This window comes from Euprymna scolopes, chromosome 10 (genome assembly GCF_053919585.1).
Source record: "Euprymna scolopes isolate OS-2025 chromosome 10, ASM5391958v1, whole genome shotgun sequence".
Classification (NCBI taxonomy): domain Eukaryota; kingdom Metazoa; phylum Mollusca; class Cephalopoda; order Sepiida; family Sepiolidae; genus Euprymna; species Euprymna scolopes.
This window is the reverse complement of record NC_136491.1, coordinates 21,680,231-21,705,963: the sequence shown is the minus strand read 5'-3', so window position 1 is coordinate 21,705,963 and position 25,733 is coordinate 21,680,231. Positions and strand designations below refer to the sequence as shown.

The following is a 25,733-nucleotide window of genomic DNA, read 5'->3' as shown; positions in this document are numbered from 1 at the left end:
GGGAGGATTTATATAGACATTTAGCAAATAGGGCAAAAAGGATTACTATGGGAATAAGCAAGTTAACTCTCGAATGCTTACTCTGTGTGTAGTAATTGACCAATAAAAGAAATAAATTAGACTCTGAAAATCAATATTATTAAATCTGAGGATGGGGTTTCGTCTTATGTTGAGCAACTTCTAATAAATTTGTGTTTTTAATGTCAAGGGTGTGAATTCCATATAGAAACGTTGATTTAATTTGAATAAAATAAAATACGCATCAAGTGTGCTTGAAAGCCAAAGCACAACGTAATATTAGGGAAATAGACAAATATTTTACTTGTTTGAAATTTATTACATAAATATATTAGAGATATACTCCATCTTCAGTATGTTTTCTTTCTTTTTTTTTATCTTACCTATATAAGAGTATCATGTATGTCTACAAGGCCACCATTCACCCATACATGGAGCATTGTTGCCACATCTGGGCTGGTGGATCTACCACTAACCTCTCCCTCTTGAGTAGGGTCCAAAAAAGAGTTTTCAATCTAATATATCCCACTTTGTCAGCTAAGATACAACCCCTGTCCCATTGCTGCAATGTTGCATTTCTGTGCCTGCTTTACAAATATTTCAATGGAATGTGCTCTGATGAACTCGTTGCCCATGTGTCCCCTCGACGTATATATCCCCAACAAACCCGCTTAGCAACAAAATCTCACCCCTTCACTGTTGAGGTGCCTAAATGCCAGAAAGCTTTAGTTTTTTTTCTTCAAACATATTCCCTGGCTGTACTGATTTGCAGAAGTTTAAATGTAACGTAAACCAGCATCTTGTTAATCTTTCCTAAACATGGTCCCAAATAGTAGCCCCTTATGTCCAAGTGGCGATATGCCTTCTTAGGGGTGAACGTGAGTAAAAAAAAAAAATAAATACATAAAATAAAATAAGTGCTTTTTTTTAATCCATATTATCGCACACACACGTGCACACGTATATAATGAGAAAGAACGAAACAAAGTCTTTATTTGATCTTAATATTTTTATGAATATTTTATGCATCACTAGCAGGGGGGGGGGCTTTGCCCGGTGGTCAAATACGCTTAAATATGATATTTTAATTTGTCCAGAGTTTGTATATATTATTATAGTCGTGATTTTAAAAGTAAAAACAAAAAGAAGTATTTGAGGGCCATCAGCTAGAATCGAAACCAAAAGCAAAACTTTAGCATTCAAAGCTGGTGACGTTACCACTGTACCTACGTGACGCGCATATGAACTGATTAAAAATAAACTAAGATGAATGGAGAAAATGTATAACGATTTTTTTCAATTTTTACCCCTTTTGAGCCCTCAAAAACTATTTTAACCGACTAAAGACCCATAAAAGATCGGTTCATAAAACATCCAATCATTTGAGGCCCCTAGCGCTGCTCTGCGACTTTTAGTTTCGGAGGAGATAGAGTTTGAAAATATGGAGACAGACAGACAGACAGACAGACATAGTGAATTTTATGAATTAGATTTACTAGAATCCTTCCCTTACAAAAACATTATTTTTTATTTTGCATGAATAAATTTATATTCATTTTTAAAATTCAGTGCATCTGGTTTTGATATAAAATACAACTATGACTCAATTTTCACTTAAGATACAGATTTATCTGAAAGTAGGCAATGGGTGGGATAGAAATTAAAAGGAAATAAAAAAAAAACATGAATTGCGTTACCATCTCATGTTTCGTTCTGTCCTTAAACTTATCAAGTTAACTTTATCTTGTTTATTTATCAAATAATCATAATGCGTGTAACATTAGTACAGTGGTAACGTCACCAGCTTTGAATGCTACGGTTTTGCTTTCGGTTTCGATTTTAGCTTATGGCACCCGAATACATGTATTTTTACTTTTGAAATCACAATTCTATAATAATATATACAAAATCTGGACATAATAAAATATCATATTTAAGCGTATTTTACGACCGAGCAAAGCCTCTCCCCCCGCCTCCAACGCTAATAATAATATAAAAGTTAAAAACTAGAACACCACATGGAATCAAGAAAACTGAAACTATAATTGTAAATACCCCCCCACACACACACATCCACACACACACACACACACACAAATAAAATTAAAAATTATAGTGTCAGCAACAACTGGCACCTCACCAAATGGTCGTGAAGGGTCAAAAAAGATAGAAAGACCAATGAGAGAAGACACTAACCAGACCTCCACTAGATGAATGCGAAGAACACTGGGACCTTCGGGAGGCTTAGTGCCTCCCAAATTCTAGTGAAGACCAAACCTAATGAACCGCCCCCCTAATTAAACACTTCATAAAATCTCCTCACTAACGTGATGTACTTGCAATAACCCTTATCCCTGAGTGGCTTCCGGGCCTTGATAAGTGGTGATCACTGTGTAAAAAAAAAAAAAAAAAAAAATAGTTGCTGCTAGCGAGAAATCAATGGTAAATGGCTGTGGATATGATGCAAATTTAATTGCAAAGGTTATTGAAAGAGGTGGAGAGTACTGGAAATCTTAGGAGACTCATTGTCATTCAGACTCCAGGTAACACCACAGATTGCTGACAGGCCAGCATCAAAGATTTCTCCCTATGTGGAGACGTCTAGTGACTTAATAATAATGATAATAATAATAATAAAAACGACCAATAGATTAACACCTTTAGGTAAATCACTCGCCCCCGAAATGAGATTCTACTTTATTTTTGACATGATTATGTTACAGAAAGGAAAAAAAACAGAAAAAAACAACAATTATTTTAGAATTTCAAGTCGGAAAGTATTTTCGCACATACATTTAAATTAAAATGATAATCATTTCCGGTCCATTCTAACTTTTTAATCTCATGTCATCACTCAAAAATCGAAAATTAAACAAAGTACTGGTATAACATATCATTTTTGCTCGATTGTTGATATTTATTTGATGTGTTTTTACCAGCATTTGTTTTATTTTCGATTTTGAACAATTATCATGGGTACGTGTGCAGGGCTTATGGGGCGGCCATTTTTTAATTCTAATTCAACAGACTCGACATTAAGTTTGTTTTGAACTAAAAAAAAGTGCTTTAAACTAAGTTTTTTTTTTCTTTTACATATGAGTCACCACTTATCAAGGTTCAGAGGCCACTCGAGGTCAAGGGTTAAAGAGTGTACAAGGGTGATTTAATTTGAATAAAATAAAATATGCATCAAGTAAATTTCAAATAAGAAAAATATTTGTTTATTTTCCTAATATTACGTTGTGATTTGGTTTCAAGCGCACTTTATTTTTATTTTATTCAAATTAAATCAACGTTCTATAATGGAACTCGCACCATTGACGTTAATCTCACATAGCCAACGTACAGTTTTAACATTTCAAAATACAACCGATGCAAGACAACGCGTGGATTTTTACAGACTTTACTTTCTCCAAGAAAAGAAAACAACATACTGAGGATGGAGTTTGACTCCAAAATATATTTAAGTTATAAATTTCAAACTAATAAAATATTTGTTTATTTTCCTAATATTGCATTGTGATTTGGCTTTCAAGCGCACTTGATGCATATTTTATTATATATATATATATATATATATATATATATATATATATATATATATAAAGTGATCTTGTCCGTCTGTGTGAGGAATGCTCTCTACCAAACTCCTCTGCCAATTTTTGGTCTGAAAACTTGATATATAGGAAATTTGGCTCTGTTGAACAAGTTAAATTTAATCTTTAGCTGGTAAAAATAGCTGTCAGGAGGTACAAATTGAGAAAAATTTGAACTTGTCAAATGTAAGTGGACTTAAAGTGCTCTTTCAAGCATGATTAAATATACATTTATAAGTAAAACAATATCATTTTTGAAGTTTTTTATGCATATGGACGTTGCTTAGAGGGTAATGATTATGGCTGAAGAGCTATGTGTTTTGATTTCGATCATATCTGATGGCACCAAAGTCAAACTTTTTTTAACTTTTGAAATCGCTATTATATACTGGGTACAATATATGATAAAGAATTTGTTCTATAATAATACATATAAAATCTGCATACATTAAAATATCATATTTAAGCATATTTAATGATTGGGTAATACTGGGTGGCTTACTAGTATAATAAAAAAAGAATAAATTAATAAATATCTATAACAGAATGAAATACAACATAACTTTACATGAAACAAGTGAAGCATACATGGTCCCCTGTGAGTGCACAGTGAACGAGGCATAAAAAAATCACTAAGTTCAGCATTTGCCCCCCACCATTTAGCCCCAAAAGTCGTCAGGGGATTTCAAATCCTGGTGAAAATGAACAAACAGTGCAGTTTTAGGCCTTAACATATGTAAATTTGAGTTCTGTCCCATACAAAAAAAAACAAACTAAGTTCATAATTTGCGTCTCCTCCACCATTACTATTTAGCCCCCAAACTCCCCAAGGCCTTATCATATTTAAATTTGAGTTCAGCACCATGCAAAACTGCTAAATAGACATATACAGAAAATTTTGGACAAATATGATAAAATAGTCCCCAAAATGGAATGTTTTTATTAGCCCTAAAAGAGCCCCTGGGGCACACCCAAGAATTATTGCAAAGTATAGACAAACAAAATTATATAGAAATCAGTTAGTTACAACTTTTCAGAAAGTTTTATAAAAATCTAAGGCCTCCATCTTTTTTAATAAGCAGAAAAGTGTCAATTTTAGCCATTTTAACCCAAAAGGGGCAACTGGAGTTTTCTCGGAAAATCCATTCTGTTACTTTTTTACTCATACCATGTTTAATGTTTGTGTAAAATTTTTAAAAATTCCAAGGCACAGTTACTGAGAAAAGTGTTGACAGATGAACGGATGAACAGACAAGGGTGAATTTACAAGAAAAATCCAAAAGCTAAGAAGATAGCATCCCAACTATAAATTAAACCTGAACCAAACCTGACATATAGCTCAAATAATTCCTTAAGGCAAAAGCATTGCTATAAACACTCATATACAATTCCCCCTCCATAAATGCACCTCTTCTATTTCCTTACTCGATATGAACCACACTAAACCTAACTGTAATCTTAACTTTCACTCAGCCATTAGCTTGCAATTACACCCATATTGAAAAAAATAAAATAAAATAAGTGTTTTGTTCCCGCATATTATCAAACACATGTGCACGTATATAATGAGAAAGATTTGCAAAACACAGCTTACAAGTAAAAATAAAATTACTGCCGTCAACCAGCTTGCCATGCCAGTAATAACGTATAGTTTTGGTATCATTGACTGGCCACAAAAATACATCAACCGGCTAGATGTCAAAACACGGAAGCTACTAATGCTTCATAAAATCATATATAGAAATCAGTGTCTACCAAGACTGTATTTGCCCAGGGAAGAAGGAGGACTAGGGCTCTCAGAGATGAACCACCAACATAGGGCAACAATAGTGAGCACAGGCCAGTATCTGAGAAGCTCCCAAAACCATGCCCTTTCAATGGTATATGAACATCAAGAAATAAGAGCCAGCAGAACAACATCAGTCATCCAGCTGGCCAAGCATTTTGGTCAGGGCTGTCTCACAGATTAAGCTGAAACACTAAACAAGCCTGCCACAGAAATAGCAAGAAAGAGTCGGCAGAAATATACCGAGACCTTCCAAAAGAGGAACCTTTAAGAGTGGGACCAACATCAGCATGCAAAGTATTTTCTGGGGGAACTCTCCCAGGAATACATAGACAAAAAAGGTTCCTTGGACTGGCTCAAAAGGGGATCCCTCCACCACGATCAGGAAAGGGTTATAATGGCTGTTCAAGACCAGGGATTGATGACCAATGAATTCAAGAAGATGGCAGGTCTCACTAATGACAACAAATGCAGATTCTGCCACACGGAATTGGAAAGTGTGAGTCATCTAGTATCAAGTTGCAAGGTTCTTTTAGGGGATGGCTACTACACAACGAGACATGATGGAGTATGTAAGTACATCTACTGGACCATCTGTAAAAAATTAAACATCCAATGTAGCAGCAAATCCTGTGAACATCAACTTGAAAGAACAGTTGGAAATGACTTATATACCATACATTACGACCATGTAATCTCTACAGCTACCTACCTTGAAAATGCTGCTGTGAAACCTGACATAGTTATATGGAATAAGTCAGAGAGAATTGCAACCTTGGTTGAAGTGAGTGTTCCTAATGATGGAGGTATGAACAGAGCTGAAAGGGAGAAACAGACCTCATGTATGATATGAAAAAAAAACTGGAATCCTAGAGAGATATCAATCATACCAGTTATTATAGGTGCCACAGGGCTTATGAAGAAAACCTGAAGTCCTACCTAACTAATATTCCTGGTGAACCAAGTGCAAAAGAGATCCAGACAATTGCACTTAAGGGAACAACGAGGATACTAAAAAGAACTCTCGGTTGGTTTCAATAAAAAGCAGGGCAATGTTGTCAGCTGATTTGGCTGCACCGTACCCAGCGTTACAATCTTCAAAGGAAGAAAATTAAAAAAAAAAAAAAGAAAGAAACGAATCTTTTATTTGATCTCTAATATTTTTATGAATATTTTATGAGTCACTAGCGAGTGATGGGCGGTTTTGCCTGGTTGTAAAACACGCTTAAATATGATATTTTAATTTGTCCAGATTTGAATATATTATTATAAAATCGTGATTTCAAAAAAAAAAAAAAAAAAAAAAAAAAAAAAAAAGTATTTGGGTGCCATCAGCGAGAATCGAAACCAAAAGCAAAACTGTAGCATTCACAGCTGGTGACGTTACCACTATACCTATGTGACACGCATATGAACTGATTAAAAATAAACTAAGATAATTGTAGAAAATGTATTAAGATTTTTTCAATTTTTACCCCTTTTTGACCCTCTTGAAAACTATTTTAACCGACTAAAAATCGGTTCATAAAACATCCAATCATTTGAAGCCCCTAGCACTGCTCTGCAAGTTTTAGTTTCGGAAGAGATAGAGTTTGAAAATATGGAGACAGACAGACAGACATAGTGAGTTTTATGAATTAGATTTACTAGAATTCTTCCCTTTTTTTTTTTTTTTTTTTTTACACAGTGGTCACCACTTATCAAGGCCCGGAAGCCACTCAGGGATAAGGGTTATTGCAAGTACATTACATTAGTGTGGAGATTTGATGGAGTGTTTACTTAAGGTGGCGGTTCATTAGGAATTTGTTAACGTTGGACTTGAACACATCCAAGTTGTAGTCAGGTGGGAAGCAGGCAGACGGGACAGAGTTCCACAGGCGTGCAGTTCTAAGAAAGAAGCTTTGTTCATAGAATCCACGTTTTGATTTAGGCACAGATAAAGAGTGGGGGAAATTTTTCACAGTGGATTCGGCTAGACGGGTGTTTTTCGTGAAAGATTGGCGAGGGGGGACCAGAGATTGTAGTTCAGATGAGCACCTGCCATGGAAATAACGATAAAACAAGGATAGGCTCGCAACGTCTCTTCTGTGGGAGAGAGGTTGCAGGGTAGAGAAAAGGGCATCTCCCACTAAGCCACAAAGTCTATTTTGTACTCTCTCAAGGCAGAATAGGCTGTTTTTAGCAGCTCCTGCCCAGATATGGCAGCAGTATTCCATCCTTGGACGTACTTGGCTTTTATATAGATAGAGAATTGCATCAGTAATAAGATATCTTCTGGAGCGGTAGAAGGATCCCACCATCTTTCCAGCGACCTTGGCAACAGACTTGATGTACGTGTTCCATTTCAGATCAGGAGTAAAGGTCAAGCCCAGAAGCTTGTCAAAACGTGGGGCCTCTCCCAGACGAGAGCCATCCATCCCAATTGATGTCAGATGGGGATCAGAGCGTTGATGATGTAAGGATAGGAGTTTGGTTTTAGATGCATTAAAGGTAACCAGCCACGTCTTCCCCCACTGAACCACACGCTCGAGATCAGAGGAGAGAGAATCAGAGAGAACTTTGTCATTTACAGCCTTTGATGTGTTGCCGTAGATGGTCGTGTCATCAGCATAGATGTCAACGAATGATTTAAGTATTTGTTTAGGGAGGTCATTGATGTAGATCAGGAAGAGAGTTGGGCCCAGGATTGACCCCTGAGGGACTCCAGCATTAATACTGCAGGCCTCCGATTTTTGTCCATCGACCACTACTCTTATGAGCCTATCGGAGAGAAATGATTTAATGATTGAGAAAACATTTCCAGTTATACCGTAGCTGGAAATCTTGTGAAGTAGACCCTTATGCCATACCTTACAAAAACATTGTTATTTGCATTTTGCATGAATAAATTTGTATTCATTTTTAAAACTGAGTGCATCTGGTTTTGATATAAAATGCAATGACGACGCAATTTTCACTTAAGATATAGATTTATCTGAAAGAAGGCAATGGGTGTGATATAAATTAAAAGGAAATTAAAAAAACATGAATTGCGTTACCATCTCATGTTTCAACTTAACTTAAACTTATCAAGTTTATTTTATCAAATAATCATAACTCGAGTCTTTGAAGTGTTTTTTCTTATCAGTTCAATACAATGAACATATGCCTAGACACTGAGAACTTTTGTAGAGATTACTACCATAGCATAGATGGTATTAAGTTAGCAGTGAAAGTGTTATCCCCTTTTCCTTTTATTGCTCCTTAAGTCTACAATATACGTTACCCTTTGTAAACAAAACGCTATAATATCAGAAAATGATCAAATTTTTGGTAAAATTTTCCTCATTTATACAATCTAATCTATATATCTATAAAAGTGAGAATGTATGAGTTAGTGAGTGTGAAGACACTTCTCAACCTATATACTCAACGAATTTTTGATTTACAGACTTGAAAATTAGTATATAGAGTATTCAGGCATGTGGAAAAATTTTAATCCATTTTCATTCTGAAAAAAAAAGGCTGCTAAGGAGTCAAAATTGGAAATTGCTACGTGGGCGGTCACCGGATTTTTATCTGTTTTCAACTCTTTCATGACGGTGCATGCGCTGTCATGAAATATGACAGCTTCATTATGTTAAGTATGAGTTGGTTTGAAAACACTATTTAAAAGTTATGTCAAGCTGGTGTAATGGTTGTCGGACTTGACTCACTATCTTTAGGTTTTGGTTTCGCTCTCGGCTCGAGTATTTTTTTTTTTTTACTGTGAACTGTTCATTTATTTATTTTTTTTTTACACAGTGATCACCACTTATCAAGGCCCGGAAGCCACTCAGGGATAAGGGTTATTGCAAGTACATTACGTTAGTGAGGAGATTTGCTGAAGTGTTTACCCAAGGGGGCGGTTCATTAGGAATTTGTTAACATTAGACTTGAACACATCCAAGCTGTAGTCCGGAGGGAAGCAGGCAGACGGAATAGAGTTCCACAGGATTGCAGTTCTAAGAAAGAAGCTTTGTTCATGGAATCCGCATTTTGATTTAGGCACAAATATAGAGTGGGGGAAATTTTTCACAGTGGATTCAGCTAGACTGGTGTTTTTCGTGAAAGATTGGCGAGGGGGGACCAGAGATTGGAGTTCAGACGAGCATCTGCCATGGAAATAACGATAAAACAAGGATAGGCTCGCAACGTCTCTTCTGTGGGAGAGAGGTTGCAGGGTAGAGAAAAGGGCATCCCCCACTAAGCCACAAAGTCTATTTTGTACTCTGTCAAGGCAGGATAGGCTGTTTTTAACAGCTCCTGCCCAGATATGACATCAGTATTCCATCCTTGGACGTTTAGAAAAGACATAATATTCACATGTACATGTCTTAGTTTGTTTCCGTCGTTTTTTTTCTTTTACTTTATTTTATTTTAAAAGAATTTAACGTTACATTTAATACCTACGGTATTTCTGTTGATAATAAATAAGAATTCTACATTAATTGCAATATAATATTTATGCATATTTTACGATTAGGCAATGTCGTGCAGTCTGCTCGTATACCTTTAAAAGTGAGAATGTGTGTGTGAGTGTGAGGATACTTCTCAACCTATATACTCAACGAATTTTTGATCTACAAACTTGAAGTTTGGTATATAGGGTATTCAGATATGTGGAAAACTTTTAAATCAGTTTTAATCCGGAAAAAAGGGTTGCTAAAGGATCAAAATTGAAAAATTGGTATTTGGAGGTCATCAGGTGTTTATCTGTTTGTCAGCTGTTTCACAACTGCGTATGTGTGAATTGTTCACATGGCAGCTTCCTTATGTTAAGAATAAGTAGTTTTGAAAACACCTTTTAAAGATTATGGCAAGCTAGCTTAATGGTTATCGTACTTGACTCACTGTCTTTAGGTTTTGGTTTTGATCTCAGCTCAAGTATTTTTTTTTTACTTACAAGAAGTGAACTGTTTAGAAAAAACATAATACTCGCATGCACGTCTCAGTTTATTTTCGTTTTTACTTCATCTTTTTTTTTTTTTTTTTTAAAGGAATTTAACGTTACGTTTGATACAGGCAACACTGGGTACATCTGCAAGTAATATGTAAAATTAAGTCTGTTAGATTATGGAAGCTAGACCTATATAGAAATGCATCTGACAAGTCGATATGTGATCATCACTAGCCAATTTTTAATTTCTTTTTACTTCTACTATATTCTTTAAAATAGAAAACTGTACCCTATGCTAATCCATACCTTCTGAAAAAGAAAAGGAGTTGATTTTCCCCAAATGATTTGTACAGGCAAAAACAAGTTTGGGCAGTCGGTTCATCTTCATAGACGTCGAAAGAAATACAAAAAATATAAATAAATAATTTTTAAGATTTTTAGATTGGTAGATAACTTCCTGAATAGGTACTGATAATCAATTTATTTTTTAATGTTTTATTGAATCCAATTTTGAGAAGCCGAGAGGGAGAGGTAATTGAGTCATGCGTTTTACGTTTCTTTTATACCATAAGGTCAAATTTCGATTACCAACCGATTATTTTCTTGTATTTTTTAAAAAGAAAAAAGACTTGCTATATTATTCATAAGTGGATTACTACCCTACTACCTTACTACCTTACTACATTACTACCTTACTACATTACTACCTTACTACATTACTACCTTAATACCTTATTACATTACTACCTTATTACATTACTACCTTATTACATTACTACCTTATTACATTACTACATTACTACCTTATTACATTACTATCTTACTACATTACTACATTACTACCTTACTACCTTACTACATTACTACCTTACTACCTTACTACATTACTACTTTACTACCTTACTACATTACTACCTTATTACATTACTACCTTACTACATTACTACCTTACTACATTACTACCTTACTACCTTACTACATTACTACCTTACTACATTACTACCTTACTACATTACTACCTTACTACCTTACTACATTACTACCTTACTACCTTACTACCTTACTACCTTACTACATTACTACATTACTACCTTACTACATTACTACCTTACTACATTACTACATTACTACCTTACTACCTTACTACATTACTACCTTACTACATTACTACCTTACTACCTTACTACATTACTACATTACTACCTTACTACATTACTACCTTACTACATTACTACCTTACTACCTTACTACCTTACTACATTACTACCTTACTACATTACTACCTTACTACATTACTACCTTACTACCTTATTACATTACTACATTACTACATTACTACATTACTACATTACTACCTTACTACATTACTACCTTACTACATTACTACCTTACTACATTACTACATTACTACATTACTACCTTACTACATTACTACATTACTACCTTACTACATTACTACATTACTACATTACTACCTTACTACCTTACTACCTTATTACATTACTACATTACTACCTTACTACATTACTACCTTACTACATTACTACCTTACTACCTTACTACCTTACTACATTACTACCTTACTACATTACTACCTTACTACATTACTACATTACTACCTTACTACCTTACTACATTACTACATTACTACCTTACTACATTACTACATTACTACCTTACTACCTTATTACATTACTACATTACTACCTTACTACATTACTACCTTACTACCTTACTACATTACTACATTACTACATTACTACCTTACTACATTACTACCTTACTACCTTACTACATTACTACATTACTACATTACTACCTTACTACCTTACTACATTACTACCTTACTACCTTAGTACATTACTACCTTAGTACATTACTACCTTAGTACATTACTACATTACTACCTTACTACATTACTACATTACTACCTTATTACATTACTACCTTACTACATTACTACATTACTACCTTAGTACATTACTACCTTACTACCTTACTACCTTACTACCTTATTACATTACTACCTTATTACATTACTACATTACTACCTTACTACATTACTACATTACTACATTACTACCTTACTACATTACTACATTACTACATTACTACCTTACTACATTACTACATTACTACCTTATTACATTACTACCTTACTACATTACTACATTATTACATTACTACCTTGTGATTTGCAAATGGGTGGTCATTTTACCATAAATTTATCTGTCAAAGTGAAATCCCACTTTAAAGTTTAATGTACAACCTCGTGATAACAGAACAGATCTGTTAACATTGACTGACTCCAACTTGCAACTTGTGCTACCAGATCAGGTTGTCTAAAAAAGGTTTTCTCAAACTTTAAGACACCATGGAGCTCCTGAGGAGGGCAAAGGTTTTTCATGGACCACTAACAAGATAATTTCTAAATTCTTATGAAAAAATGTAAAATTTAAAATTAATTTAAAATTTTTAACTTATACTCGTTCATTAGTTGTTCCTGTTCGTGAGTTTACTATATTTTCGTATATATTTTTTATTCTTGATTGTTGCATTTTTTGTAAATTTATTTTTTTATTTTCTTTTTAATGAACCATCCTGAAACTCTTTATCCATGTAGTTATGCATCATATCTTTTTCCAGTGAAATAAATCAATAATTAAATGTCTGCAGCCATTTAATTTTTCCATATAAAGTATTTAATCCTCTGTAAGAAAGAACTTCCGGGGCCCCTCAGCATCAATCATGGAGGCCCCAGGGCTTTGTGGAGCCCACTTTAGGAAACCCTGGTCTAAAGATATTGACCTCTTGAACTAAAAATTAAACAAACAATGATGCTGTTGTATTTTTTTCTTTCTTTCTGCAAAAGTAAAAACAAAAGCAACAATTTTCTTTTACAAAACAATAAAACCAAACACTACGAATAAATATTTGAAGATAGAAATAATTAGAAGCCTAAAATCTGTTACCAAAATGACTGAATTCGGCTGTAAATAATCTAAAAAGGGTTTATATGCTATAAAACAAACAACCAACACTTGAAAAATGATACATGTTAAAAAAGAGACCCTGATCAACTCCACTTCCTAAAATATTTAATTCTTTGTGGTAGTATTAAATATAAGTATTAATAACTCAAAGTATTAAATTAATTATTTGTATTAAATTTAAGTGGTAGTATTAAATGGGTGTCGTCTTTATTTCTAAAATGCCGAGCACCATTTATTAATAGCACAAAGATTTTGAAATATTTTTGCTTGGGTGGGACGTTTTTCAGTTCAAAACATTTTTTTACTGCATTCTTTAGATTTCATTAATAAAAAATTAATGAATAACATGTCAGATATATATTATTCCTTAATTGGAATTCATTTTTGAGATGAGCATATATATATTAATTTATTTTTATTTCGGACTATTATTCTCATCTTTATTAGTTGTTTTCATCTTTATTGGTTATTGTTTTTCACAACGTTTCGGCCAACTATTCCTCTGACCTTACCACCTGACAAAAGCCAGAAGAATAGTTGGCCGAAACGTCGTGAAAAACAACAACCAATAAAGATGACAACAACAACTAATAAAGATGAGAATAATAGTCAGAAATAAAAATAAATTAATAAACACGTCAGATGTTTAGATTATTGGTACTGATTCCATGGCTATGTTTGGAGCCCAACCTTTCATCAGATTCATCTTGCTCATAAGTTTACTTTTTTAATTTCTAACATTTAAGTCCTCCAAACTAAATGTTAAATCACACAGTAACTGTTCTCATCTATGGACCAATAACATCTTTGACACTTTTCAATTATTTTAATAATATCTTATTTGTGTCTGACACATCCCTAATTATTCCTCAGTTTCTAACATTAGTCATTCATTTCATATGAATCAGATGATTCCATTGTTGGCATTGGTTTCCCCGATATTTTTATAGTAAAAAATCCTTTGTAGAAAGACATCAGGAGGAACACATGAAGGTTGCCAACATCCCAAGTGAAAGTGTTTCCGTGGAACAAACTAAATTCAAACTTTTCACACCCAGGTTGTCAAACTGCATCGTTAACCACTTAGCCACTGTCACCTTCCGGTTAGTCTTTATAATAAATTAATCAAGTAAAAATATTTAGATGGAGTTTTATAATAAATTAATCAAGTAGAAATATTTAGACTTAGTTATTACAATAAATTTATCAAGTAGAAATATTTAAATGGAGTTTTATAATAAATTAATAATGTAAAAATATTTAGATGAAGTTTTATAATAAATTAATAAAGTAAAAATATTTAGATGAAGTTTTATAATAAATTAATCTAGTAAAAATATTTAGATGGAGTTTTATAATAAATTAATCTAGTAAAAATATTTAGATGAAGTTTTATAATAAATTAATAAAGTAAAAATATTTAGATGAAGTTTTATAATAAATTAATCTAGTAAAAATATTTAGATGAAGTTTTATAATAAATTAATAAAGTAAAAATATTTAGATGAAGTTTTATAATAAATTAATAAAGTAAAAATATTTAGATGAAGTTTTATAATAAATTAATAAAGTAAAAATATTTAGATGAAGTTTTATAATAAATTAATAAAGTAAAAATATTTAGATGAAGTTTTATAATAAATTAATAAAGTAAAAATATTTAGATGAAGTTTTATAATAAATTAATAAAGTAAAAATATTTAGATGGAGTTTTATAATAAATTAATCTAGTAAAAATATTTAGATGGAGTTTTATAATAAATTAATCTAGTAAAAATATTTAGATGAAGTTTTATAATAAAATAATAAAGTAAAAATATTTAGATGAAGTTTTATAATAAATTAATAAAGTAAAAATATTTAGATGAAGTTTTATAATAAATTAATAAAGTAAAAATATTTAGATGAAGTTTTATAATAAATTAATAAAGTAAAAATATTTAGATGGAGTTTTATAATAAATTAATCAAGTAAAAATATTTAGATGGAGTTTTATAATAAATTAATAAAGTAAAACAATTTAGATGAAGTTTTATAATAAATTAATCAAGTAAAAATATTTAGATGAAGTTTTATAATAAATTAATAAAGTAAAAATATTTAGATGGAGTTTTATAATAAATTAATCAAGTAAAAATATTTAGATGAAGTTTTATAATAAATTAATCAAGTAAAAATATTTAGATGGAGTTTTATAATAAATTAATAAAGTAAAAATATTTAGATGAAGTTTTATAATAAATTAATCAAGTAAAAATATTTAGATGAAGTTTTATAATAAATTAATAAAGTAAAAATATTTAGATGGAGTTTTATAATAAATTAATAAAGTAAAAATATTTAGATGAAGTGTTATAATAAATTAATCAAGTAAAAATATTTAGATGAAGTTTTATAATAAATTAATCTAGTAAAAATATTTAGATGGAGTTTTATAATAAATTAATAAAGTAAAAATATTTAGATGGAGTTTTATAATAAATTAATAAAGTAAAACAATTTAGATGAAGTTTTATAATAAATTAATAAAGTAAAAATATTTAGATGAAGTTTTATAATAAATTAATCAAGTAAAAATATTTAGATGAAGTTTTATAATAAATTAATCAAGTAAAAATATTTAGATGAAGTTTTATAATAAATTAATCAAGTAAAATTATTTAGATGAAGTTTTATAATAAATTAATAAAGTAAAAATATTTAGATGAAGTTTTATAATAAATTAATCAAGTAAAAATATTTAGATGGAGTTTTATAATAAATTAATAAAGTAAAACAATTTAGATGAAGTTTTATAATAAATTAATAAAGTAAAAATATTTAGATGAAGTTTTATAATAAATTAATAAAGTAAAAATATTTAGATGAAGTTTTATAATAAATTAATAAAGTAAAAATATTTAGATGAAGTTTTATAATAAATTAATCAAGTAAAAATATTTAGATGGAGTTTTATAATAAATTAATCAAGTAAAAATATTTAGATGAAGTTTTATAATAAATTAATCTAGTAAAAATATTTAGATGAAGTTTTATAATAAATTAATAAAGTAAAAATATTTAGATGGAGTTTTATAATAAATTAATAAAGTAAAAATATTTAGATGAAGTTTTATAATAAATTAATCAAGTAAAAATATTTAGATGGAGTTTTATAATAAATTAATAAAGTAAAAATATTTAGATGGAGTTTTATAATAAATTAATAAAGTAAAACAATTTAGATGAAGTTTTATAATAAATTAATAAAGTAAAAATATTTAGATGAAGTTTTATAATAAATTAATCAAGTAAAAATATTTAGATGAAGTTTTATAATAAATTAATCAAGTAAAAATATTTAGATGAAGTTTTATAATAAATTAATCAAGTAAAATTATTTAGATGAAGTTTTATAATAAATTAATAAAGTAAAAATATTTAGATGAAGTTTTATAATAAATTAATCAAGTAAAAATATTTAGATGGAGTTTTATAATAAATTAATAAAGTAAAACAATTTAGATGAAGTTTTATAATAAATTAATAAAGTAAAAATATTTAGATGGAGTTTTATAATAAATTAATAAAGTAAAAATATTTAGATGAAGTTTTATAATAAATTAATAAAGTAAAAATATTTAGATGAAGTTTTATAATAAATTAATCAAGTAAAAATATTTAGATGGAGTTTTATAATAAATTAATAAAGTAAAAATATTTAGATGAAGTTTTATAATAAATTAATAAAGTAAAAATATTTAGATGAAGTTTTATAATAAATTAATAAAGTAAAAATATTTAGATGGAGTTTTATAATAAATTAATAAAGTAAAAATATTTAGATGAAGTTTTATAATAAATTAATAAAGTAAAAATATTTAGATGGAGTTTTATAATAAATTAATAAAGTAAAAATATTTAGATGAAGTTTTATAATAAATTAATCAAGTAAAAATATTTAGATGAAGTTTTATAATAAATTAATAAAGTAAAAATATTTAGATGGAGTTTTATAATAAATTAATAAAGTAAAAATATTTAGATGAAGTTTTATAATAAATTAATAAAGTAAAAATATTTAGATGAAGTTTTATAATAAATTAATCAAGTAAAAATATTTAGATGGAGTTTTGTAATAAATTAATAAAGTAAAAATATTTAGATGGAGTTTTATAATAAATTAATAAAGTAAAACAATTTAGATGAAGTTTTATAATAAATTAATAAAGTAAAAATATTTAGATGAAGTTTTATAATAAATTAATCAAGTAAAAATATTTAGATGAAGTTTTATAATAAATTAATAAAGTAAAAATATTTAGATGAAGTCTTATAATAAATTAATCAAGTAAAAATATTTAGATGGAGTTTTATAATAAATTAATAAAGTAAAAATATTTAGATGGAGTTTTATAATAAATTAATCAAGTAAAAATATTTAGATGGAGTTTTATAATAAATTAATCAAGTAAAAATATTTAGATGGAGTTTTATAATAAATTAATAAAGTAAAAATATTTAGATGAAGTTTTATAATAAATTAATCAAGTAAAAATATTTAGATGAAGTTTTATAATAAATTAATAAAGTAAAACAATTTAGATGAAGTTTTATAATAAATTAATAAAGTAAAACAATTTAGATGAAGTTTTATAATAAATTAATCTAGTAAAAATATTTAGATGAAGTTTTATAATAAATTAATAAAGTAAAAATATTTAGATGAAGTTTTATAATAAATTAATCAAGTAAAAATATTTAGATGGAGTTTTATAATAAATTAATAAAGTAAAAATATTTAGATGGAGTTTTATAATAAATTAATAAAGTAAAACAATTTAGATGAAGTTTTATAATAAATTAATCAAGTAAAAATATTTAGATGAAGTTTTATAATAAATTAATCAAGTAAAAATATTTAGATGAAGTTTTATAATAAATTAATCAAGTAAAAATATTTAGATGGAGTTTTATAATAAATTAATAAAGTAAAAATATTTAGATGAAGTTTTATAATAAATTAATAAAGTAAAAATATTTAGATGGAGTTTTATAATAAATTAATAAAGTAAAAATATTTAGATGAAGTCTTATAATAAATTAATCAAGTAAAATATTTAGATGGAGTTTTATAATAAATTAATCAAGTAAAATAATTTAGATGGAGTTTTATAATAAATTAATCAAGAAAAAATATTTCGATGGAGTTTTATAATAAATTAGTCAAGTAGAAATATTTAGATTTAGTTATTACAATCAATTTATCAAGTACAAATATTTAACTGGAGTTTTATGCTTAATCTAACAATTTACATTTATTTTATTTATTCTATTGGACGGGTTTCAGTTTTAAATGCCAGTTCTTCTCTAGAGAGCACATGCCAACCGTTGGTGCTTATTGTTGAGGTTACCCACATCGTAATTATAAAAAAATTATTAATTTATTCTTTTCCTTATATAGAATGATTTTATGTAGAATGTGATTTTAGAAACGAGTGTTTATCAAGTTTCCATAAAAACATTTTGAAATATGTAAAGATTTACTTTATTTTGAATTTACGGATATTTTTTTTCTTTTCAGGAAATTATGCAACAATTTTTCAACGAAGCCAAGGAGATTGACTTAGAATCTTTAAGCAAAAGTGTTAAATTAGATATTCTCATGTTGATTGAAGATCTCAGTTGTGCCATCAGTGGATTTGACTTTGAAAGGTAAGTCAACATGTGATTGAAGAGGTTAAAGTAGTTTGCTTGAAGCATTGTTGAATGTGTATATAAAAGAAATTTGGGGTTTTTATAAGGTAGAACAATGCAGAGATGTAACAGAAAGACACAAATAAGAGCAACTTAAGATATAATCGTGGAACCAGCTATGTAGTTCGACTTTTACATGTGTGCATATATGTATAATTATATGTATCTTAGTGATGGGACGTTTCTAATATTTTCTCAAGCATAAAAATACACTTGTGGGTCGTGATCTATAGATTTTAGTCTAACTAGTAGTTAAAAAAATCAATAAATATTTATTTTATTATTACTACCAGCAATGGAAGATTTTGTTTTAAACAAAATCAAATAAAAAAGATAATAAAAAGAATCAGTTTTGGCATCGGAAAATAAGCGCAAATTTTTCCAATATCAATTCCAATACCCCCAAAAGTTCTGATCAATCGTCCCAACACTGACATATATCTATGTATATATGCATGTATATATAATTATTTACTATAATAATTATTAAATACCTACAGACACTAGTGTTTCATACTTTCGGGAATCATCAGTGCAGGGTGACATAATTAACACCGGTCGTTAGAACAGAAGCCATCTCTAACTCCATTAGCATGGGCCCAATCCATTCAGCTACCATTAACTGCGAGAAATACTGTTGAAATTTAAACATTTATTTTTAAATGTTTTTAACGTCTTTCAGAGTGATCTAATCATTATATGATGATCTGCCCATACTATCTATCTATCTATCTATATATCTATATATATATATATATATATATATATATATATATATATATATAATTTTACATGTAATATGTTCTAACTTTCGTCAGGTGGTCCGATGGCATATCCATGATGCTATATTTTAAGACGTCTTCCCTTCATCAGGTGTCATTGGATGTATTTTATTGCTTAGTTTACAGAGTTTGTCTTTAGTCCACGCATCTCTAGAAGAGTCTCTGTCTGTCTATCACATTTATGTTTGTAATAGCATATATTTTTTTTTAAATAGAATTAAAAATAAATTCTTTCTGAAATAGGTACACTGAATAGGTGAATTGGGTTGCATTTTAAACCATAACAGCTTTACTTGTTAGATTATCCAAAGGAGTCGATTGTCTCTCAGTGTTGCTGAAATGTTCAAAAGAGAGTCGCTAACCTGATAGGTCCTGAACTGTCATCTAAGCTTCAGCCTCTGTCCCATCGACGAAATGTAGCATCCCTCTGCCTGTTTTACAAGTACTTTAACAGTGAATGCTCCGACGAACTGCAAGCACTGGTACCCCCTCGACGTAAATACCCCCGACAAACCTGACAAGCAGCTAAATCCCACCCCTTCACAGTTGAGATCCCTAGATGTAAGAGAGCCTTCTATTCCAGTAGTTTCTTCCCCAGAACTGCTAGACTTTGGAATTCTCTTCCGAGTTCCTGCTTCCCCAACTGTACTGACATGCAGAAGTTCAAGTGTAACGTGAACCGACATCTTGCTGTCCAACTCCCCACATAGTATCCCTGTAGCTTATGTCCCTGATAGATCAAAGTGGCAATGTGCCTTGTTTGGAGTGAAAATGTAAAAAAAAAAAAAAAATTATTTGCTGAATGATGTTTAAGCTAATGCTGAAATTTATGAGTAAATTTACATATCTCGTGTATTCAAACACCTTCAATTTTACATCTGACACCGTGATGCATTTTCTTAGTCATAAAACGCTTTTCTCTATTTACTTTGTGCGTAACCTTTTTTTTACTTTCTTTTTATATTTGTCCTCAGCAAACTGGAAATGAACTAAATGTTATTGTTAGCCAACTGTTTCTCATTTTTTATTTTTCAACACATGTATCGTATTTTGTTGGTACAGCAGTAAAGACTCATTTGCATACTGTTAATGATAATACACACAATGATCGCCCTATTGAGCTGAGAATATTATGTATTCCCTGTATGTAAGCAGCTGAAAATGATGATATTGAATGTCTAATGTTCATACTTTACAGGTGTATTTATTTTAAGTTTTATTTTTCATTTATTTATTTTTTTGATGAGTCGCCACTTCATAAATATTTGTTTTGTGATTGTTAATTTTGAAGTATAATTTTTTCATGAGTTTACAGACCTTCATAAGTGGATCTGCCTGTCGATCTGTCTGTCTGTCTATCCATCTATCTATCTGTTTGTCTATCTATCTTTCTGGCTATCTATCTTTCTGTTATTATGTCTGTCTGTCTGTATATCTATCTATCTATCTGTTTGTCTGTCTTTCTGTCTATCTTTCTGTCTATCTTTGTTTGTCTGTCTGTCTGTATATCTATCAATCCATCTATCTATCTGTTTGTTTGTCTGTCTGTTTGTTTGTCTGTCTGTTTGTCTATCTATCTTTCTGTTTATCTGTCTGTCTGTCTGTCTGTCTATCTATCTTTCTGTCTGTCTATCTTTCTGTTTGTCTGTCTGTCTGTATATCTATATGTTTGTTTGTCTGTTTGTTTGTCTGTTTGTCTATCTTTCTGTTTATCTGTCTGTCTGTTTGTCTGTCTGTTTGTTTGTCTGTTTGTTTGTCTATCTATCTTTCTGTCTGTTTATCTTTCTGTTTGTCTGTCTGTATATCTATCTATCTGTTTGTTTGTCTGTTTGTTTATCTATCTTTCTGTCTGTCTATCTTTCTGTTTGTTTGTCTGTCTATCTTTCTGTTTGTCTGTCTGTCTGTCTATCTGTCTGCCCATCTTTCCGTCCATCTATTTATCTATCTATCTATTTATCAGTCTATCTTTCTTTCTCTCTTTCTATCTATCTTTCTTTCTATCTTTCTCTCTTTCTATCTATCTTTCTTTCTATCTATCTTTCTGTATGTCTTTCTTTCTATCTATCTGTCTATCTTTCTTTCTCTCTTTCTCTCTTTCTATCTATCTTTCTGTATGTCTTTCTTTCTATCTATCTGTCTATCTTTCTGGCTATCTATCTGCCTACCTATCTTTCTGTCTTTCTGTCTGCCTGCCTGTCTATCTGTCTGTCGTGCTTCAGTTAAGTTTTTTTTTCATGTTTTGTGACGTTGCAATAATTCTAATCGTTATCTGCTTATGAGTCATGACAATATGACAGCGTTTGTAAATACTTGAACAGTTTATCTTTACGTCACCAATAGTTTCCTCATTCTTTTTTTAGATATGTAACGTTACACGTTTACACACGTGTTAACATATAGGGACTCAACATGTTGTAGACTCCATCGCAAGGAACATAAGAAAGGTAGAGGAAAGAAATTTAACTCAGTTTTTTCGCTAGAACAACATAAATTTATTTACAACTCTTTTTACATGATCGAGATCATTGATCTGCACACACGTTCCTTTTATAATCGTTTTCCTTCTTCCTTGCCATGACGTCATCTCTCACACGGCTTGGTTATTTGCATAAAGCTGCCATACACGTGTCCACACTGTTACAGATACGTTCACACGTTTCTATCAGCTTATGTATGTCACCCTTTGGCTTGAAATAGCATTTCAAGCGCTAAACCCCAACTTTAAGTGTAGAAGATGCATGGGAAAACGCACACCATTGCTGACTATCCACACAAAGAAATCGTACTAGATCTTTTAGTACTAATCCATAACCTTACCAAAACTCACATTGGCATCTTTTGATAGTTTATGTTAAGCAGCCAGAAATTCAACTGAAAAACAAAAGACGACGGGGATTAGTTAATATGCAATCAGCAGACAAGATTATTTTTATTAAAAAGGAAAAACAACACTTTTCTGACATTTTCCATGCAAAAAATTGATTTTTATCCTAAAAAAATATTTTTGATCAAAGTTGTTTTTATGAAAAGAAAATGTTTTCAATCAAAGTTGTTTTCATAAAAATGTTTTCAATCATAGTTGTCTGCATGAGAAAAAATGTTTTTCATCATAGTCATTTTTATGTTATAAATGTTTTCGATTATAGTTGTTTTGATAAAAAGTGTTTTCAATCATAGTTGTTTCCATGAAAAAATAATATTTTCCGTCATAGTTGTTTCCATAAAAAATAATGTTTTCAATCATAGTTGTTTCCATGAAAATAATGTTTTCAATCATAGTTGTTTCCATGAAAAAATAATATTTTCCGTCATAGTTGTTTCCATAAAAAATAATGTTTTCACTCATAGTTGTTTCCATGAAAATAATGTTTTCAATCATAGTTGTTTCCATGAAAATAATGTTTTCAATCATAGTTGTTTCCATGAAAAAATAATGTTTTCCGTCATAGTTGTTTCCATAAAAAATAATGTTTTCAATCATAGTTGTTTCCATAAAAAATAATGTTTTCAATCATAGTTGTTTCCATGAAAATAATGTTTTCAATCATAGTTGTTTCCATGAAAAAATAATGTTTTCCGTCATAGTTGTTTCCATGAAAAAATAATGTTTTCCATCATAGTTGTTTCCATGAAAATAATTTGCTAAAAATCATAAATTTAGATTTTCTTAGTTAAAAGCAACTACTTGATCGATTTATGTACTTAAAAAACAATTTTTTTTTACAAAGGAATCAACACTTATCAAGGCCTGGAGGTTGCTCGAAAATAATGGTTAATGAGGTTATGGTAGTAAATGGGAAAATATAATAGTAATCATTAGTAGTGAAAATTTGGTAAATTGGATTACTTAAGGAGATGGCTCATCAAGAACTTGTTTAATTGAACTTGAAAATGACCATATTGTAGTTAGTTGGAAAGCAGGAAAATGGAACAGAGTTCTACAGATGTGCAGTTCTAAGAAACAAGCTTTGTTCATGGAATCTATGTTTAAGTTTAGGCACGGATAAAGAATAGGGGAAATTATTGATAGCGGTTTCAGCTAGATGAGTGTTTTTTTTCTGAAAGTCAGGCAAGGTGGGGACCATAGATTGGAGCTCAGACGAGCACTTGCCATGAAAATAATGATAAAGCAGAGACAGGCTCACAACGTCTCTTCTGTGGGAAAGAGGTTATAAGGAAGAGAAAAGAGCATCCCCCACTAGGTTAAAAAATCTATCTTGAACTCTGTCAAGGCAGGATAAGGTTTTTCTAGCAGCTCCTGCCCAGATGTGGCAACAGTATCCATCCTTGGACATACTTGGCTCTTATACAGGTAGAGAATTGTATCAGCAGTGAGATATCTACTAGAGCCGTAGAACGATTCCACTATTTTTCCAGCAGCATTGGCAACAGATTTGATGTATGTGTTCCATCTCACATCAGAAGTAAAGGTCAGACTAAACAGCTTGTCAAACTATGGATCCTCCCCAAGAAGAGAACCATTCATTTCAATTGATGCCAGATGGGGATCAGCATTGATGATGTAAAGATAGAAGCTTGGTTTTAGATGCATTAAAATTAACCAGCCACCTCTTTCCCCATTGCACCACGTGCTCAAGTTCAGAGGAGAGAGAACCGAAGGGAACTTGGTTGTTTACATACTTTGAAGTGTTGCCATAAATTTTAGAGTCATCAGCATAAATGTCTACAAATGATCTTAGGATATGAATTGGGAGATCATTGATGTACATCAGGAAGGAAGTTGAACCCAAGATGGACCCCTGAGGGACTCCAGCATTATTACTGTGAGCTTCTGATTTCTGCCCATCAACCACTATTCTTACAAACATATCAGAGAGAAATGATTTGATAATTCAAAAGACATTTCCAGCTATACCGTACTGGAGATTTTATGGAGTAGGTCGTTATGCCACACTCTATGAAAGGCCTTTTATATGTTGAGCAATTTCCCTAGAAAGAAAACCTCTATTGAGAGATTCGCTAATCCTATGCAATGTAACTGTTAGTACATCTGCTATAGATCTGGTAGAAGGAAAACCATATTGTATGTCACTAAGAAGGTTGTTTTTTGCTGAGGTGGTTGACTACTTTTCTATTTAAGACATTCTAGTAACTTACTCATGACGCACAGAAGACTGATTGGTCTGTATTGAGAGGGAGATGACCGATCACCCGAATTTTTAAATACAAGACATACTGACAAGGTTTTCCAGGGTGTTGGTAAGCATTTCTCCTTAAGACAACGCTTAAACAGCATTGTAAGTATAGGTTGGTTGGTTGTTTTGTTTTACGGCATATCAACCCTTTTCAGGTTATTTAATGCCGAATCTGGTGATTTTGAAGAACGATTTTTTTAATATAGTATATTTGTTTTTTAAGTCGTAATCTATTTAACCCATAGTTAAATAGTCAGAGTGGACCTGGGAGCAATGGCAATTAAAGGGTGGCTCCACACTCCCTAAGGCCTGCAAGCTGGGGCCCTCACCATCGGATATAGGTTTAGGTCATATCCAGGACCGTAAGTATAGGAGCTTGTTCTGGTTGAAGCCTTTTGTGCACTATAACAGGAATGCTATTTAGACCAGTTGCTTTACTGGAATCAAAGGTTTGATTAGCTTGGCAACATCATGCACAGATATGTGTATGTTGCATAGTGTTTTCAGACACAGGAGATAATATGGGGGGGGGGCCTGACTGTATGGGGTAGAATTAGCTGCAAATTTCCTGGTAAAGACATTGGCTTTGTCCGATGCTGAAGAGATTACCTCAGGTCCATGAATGATGGTTAGTATGGAACACATGCTTCTATTGAGGACTCTATTGCTATTTGCCAAAACTGGTAGGAATCAAGCCACTGCTCAGCTACTTTGGACTTGACGGACTGAGCATACAACTTTCTCGTAT

At 30.6% G+C, this 25,733-nt stretch overlaps 1 protein-coding gene across 3 annotated transcripts in view; it reads left to right on the top strand.

Annotated features, from left to right (window-relative positions):
* The window catches only part of LOC145285857 (uncharacterized), a 96,583-nt gene that overhangs the window by 8,221 nt on the left and 62,629 nt on the right, over nucleotides 1–25,733 (top strand). Inside the window, exon 3 of one of the 3 annotated variants that reach the window (XM_080134297.1) lies at nucleotides 18,875–19,005. In XM_080134297.1, the coding sequence (XP_079990423.1) occupies nucleotides 18,875–19,005 (131 nt within the window). Of the gene's footprint in view, nucleotides 1–18,874; nucleotides 19,006–20,869; nucleotides 21,028–22,250; nucleotides 22,274–25,733 lie in introns of those variants that run through there. The other 2 variants (XM_080134298.1, XM_080134299.1) reach the window with 2 other exon arrangements.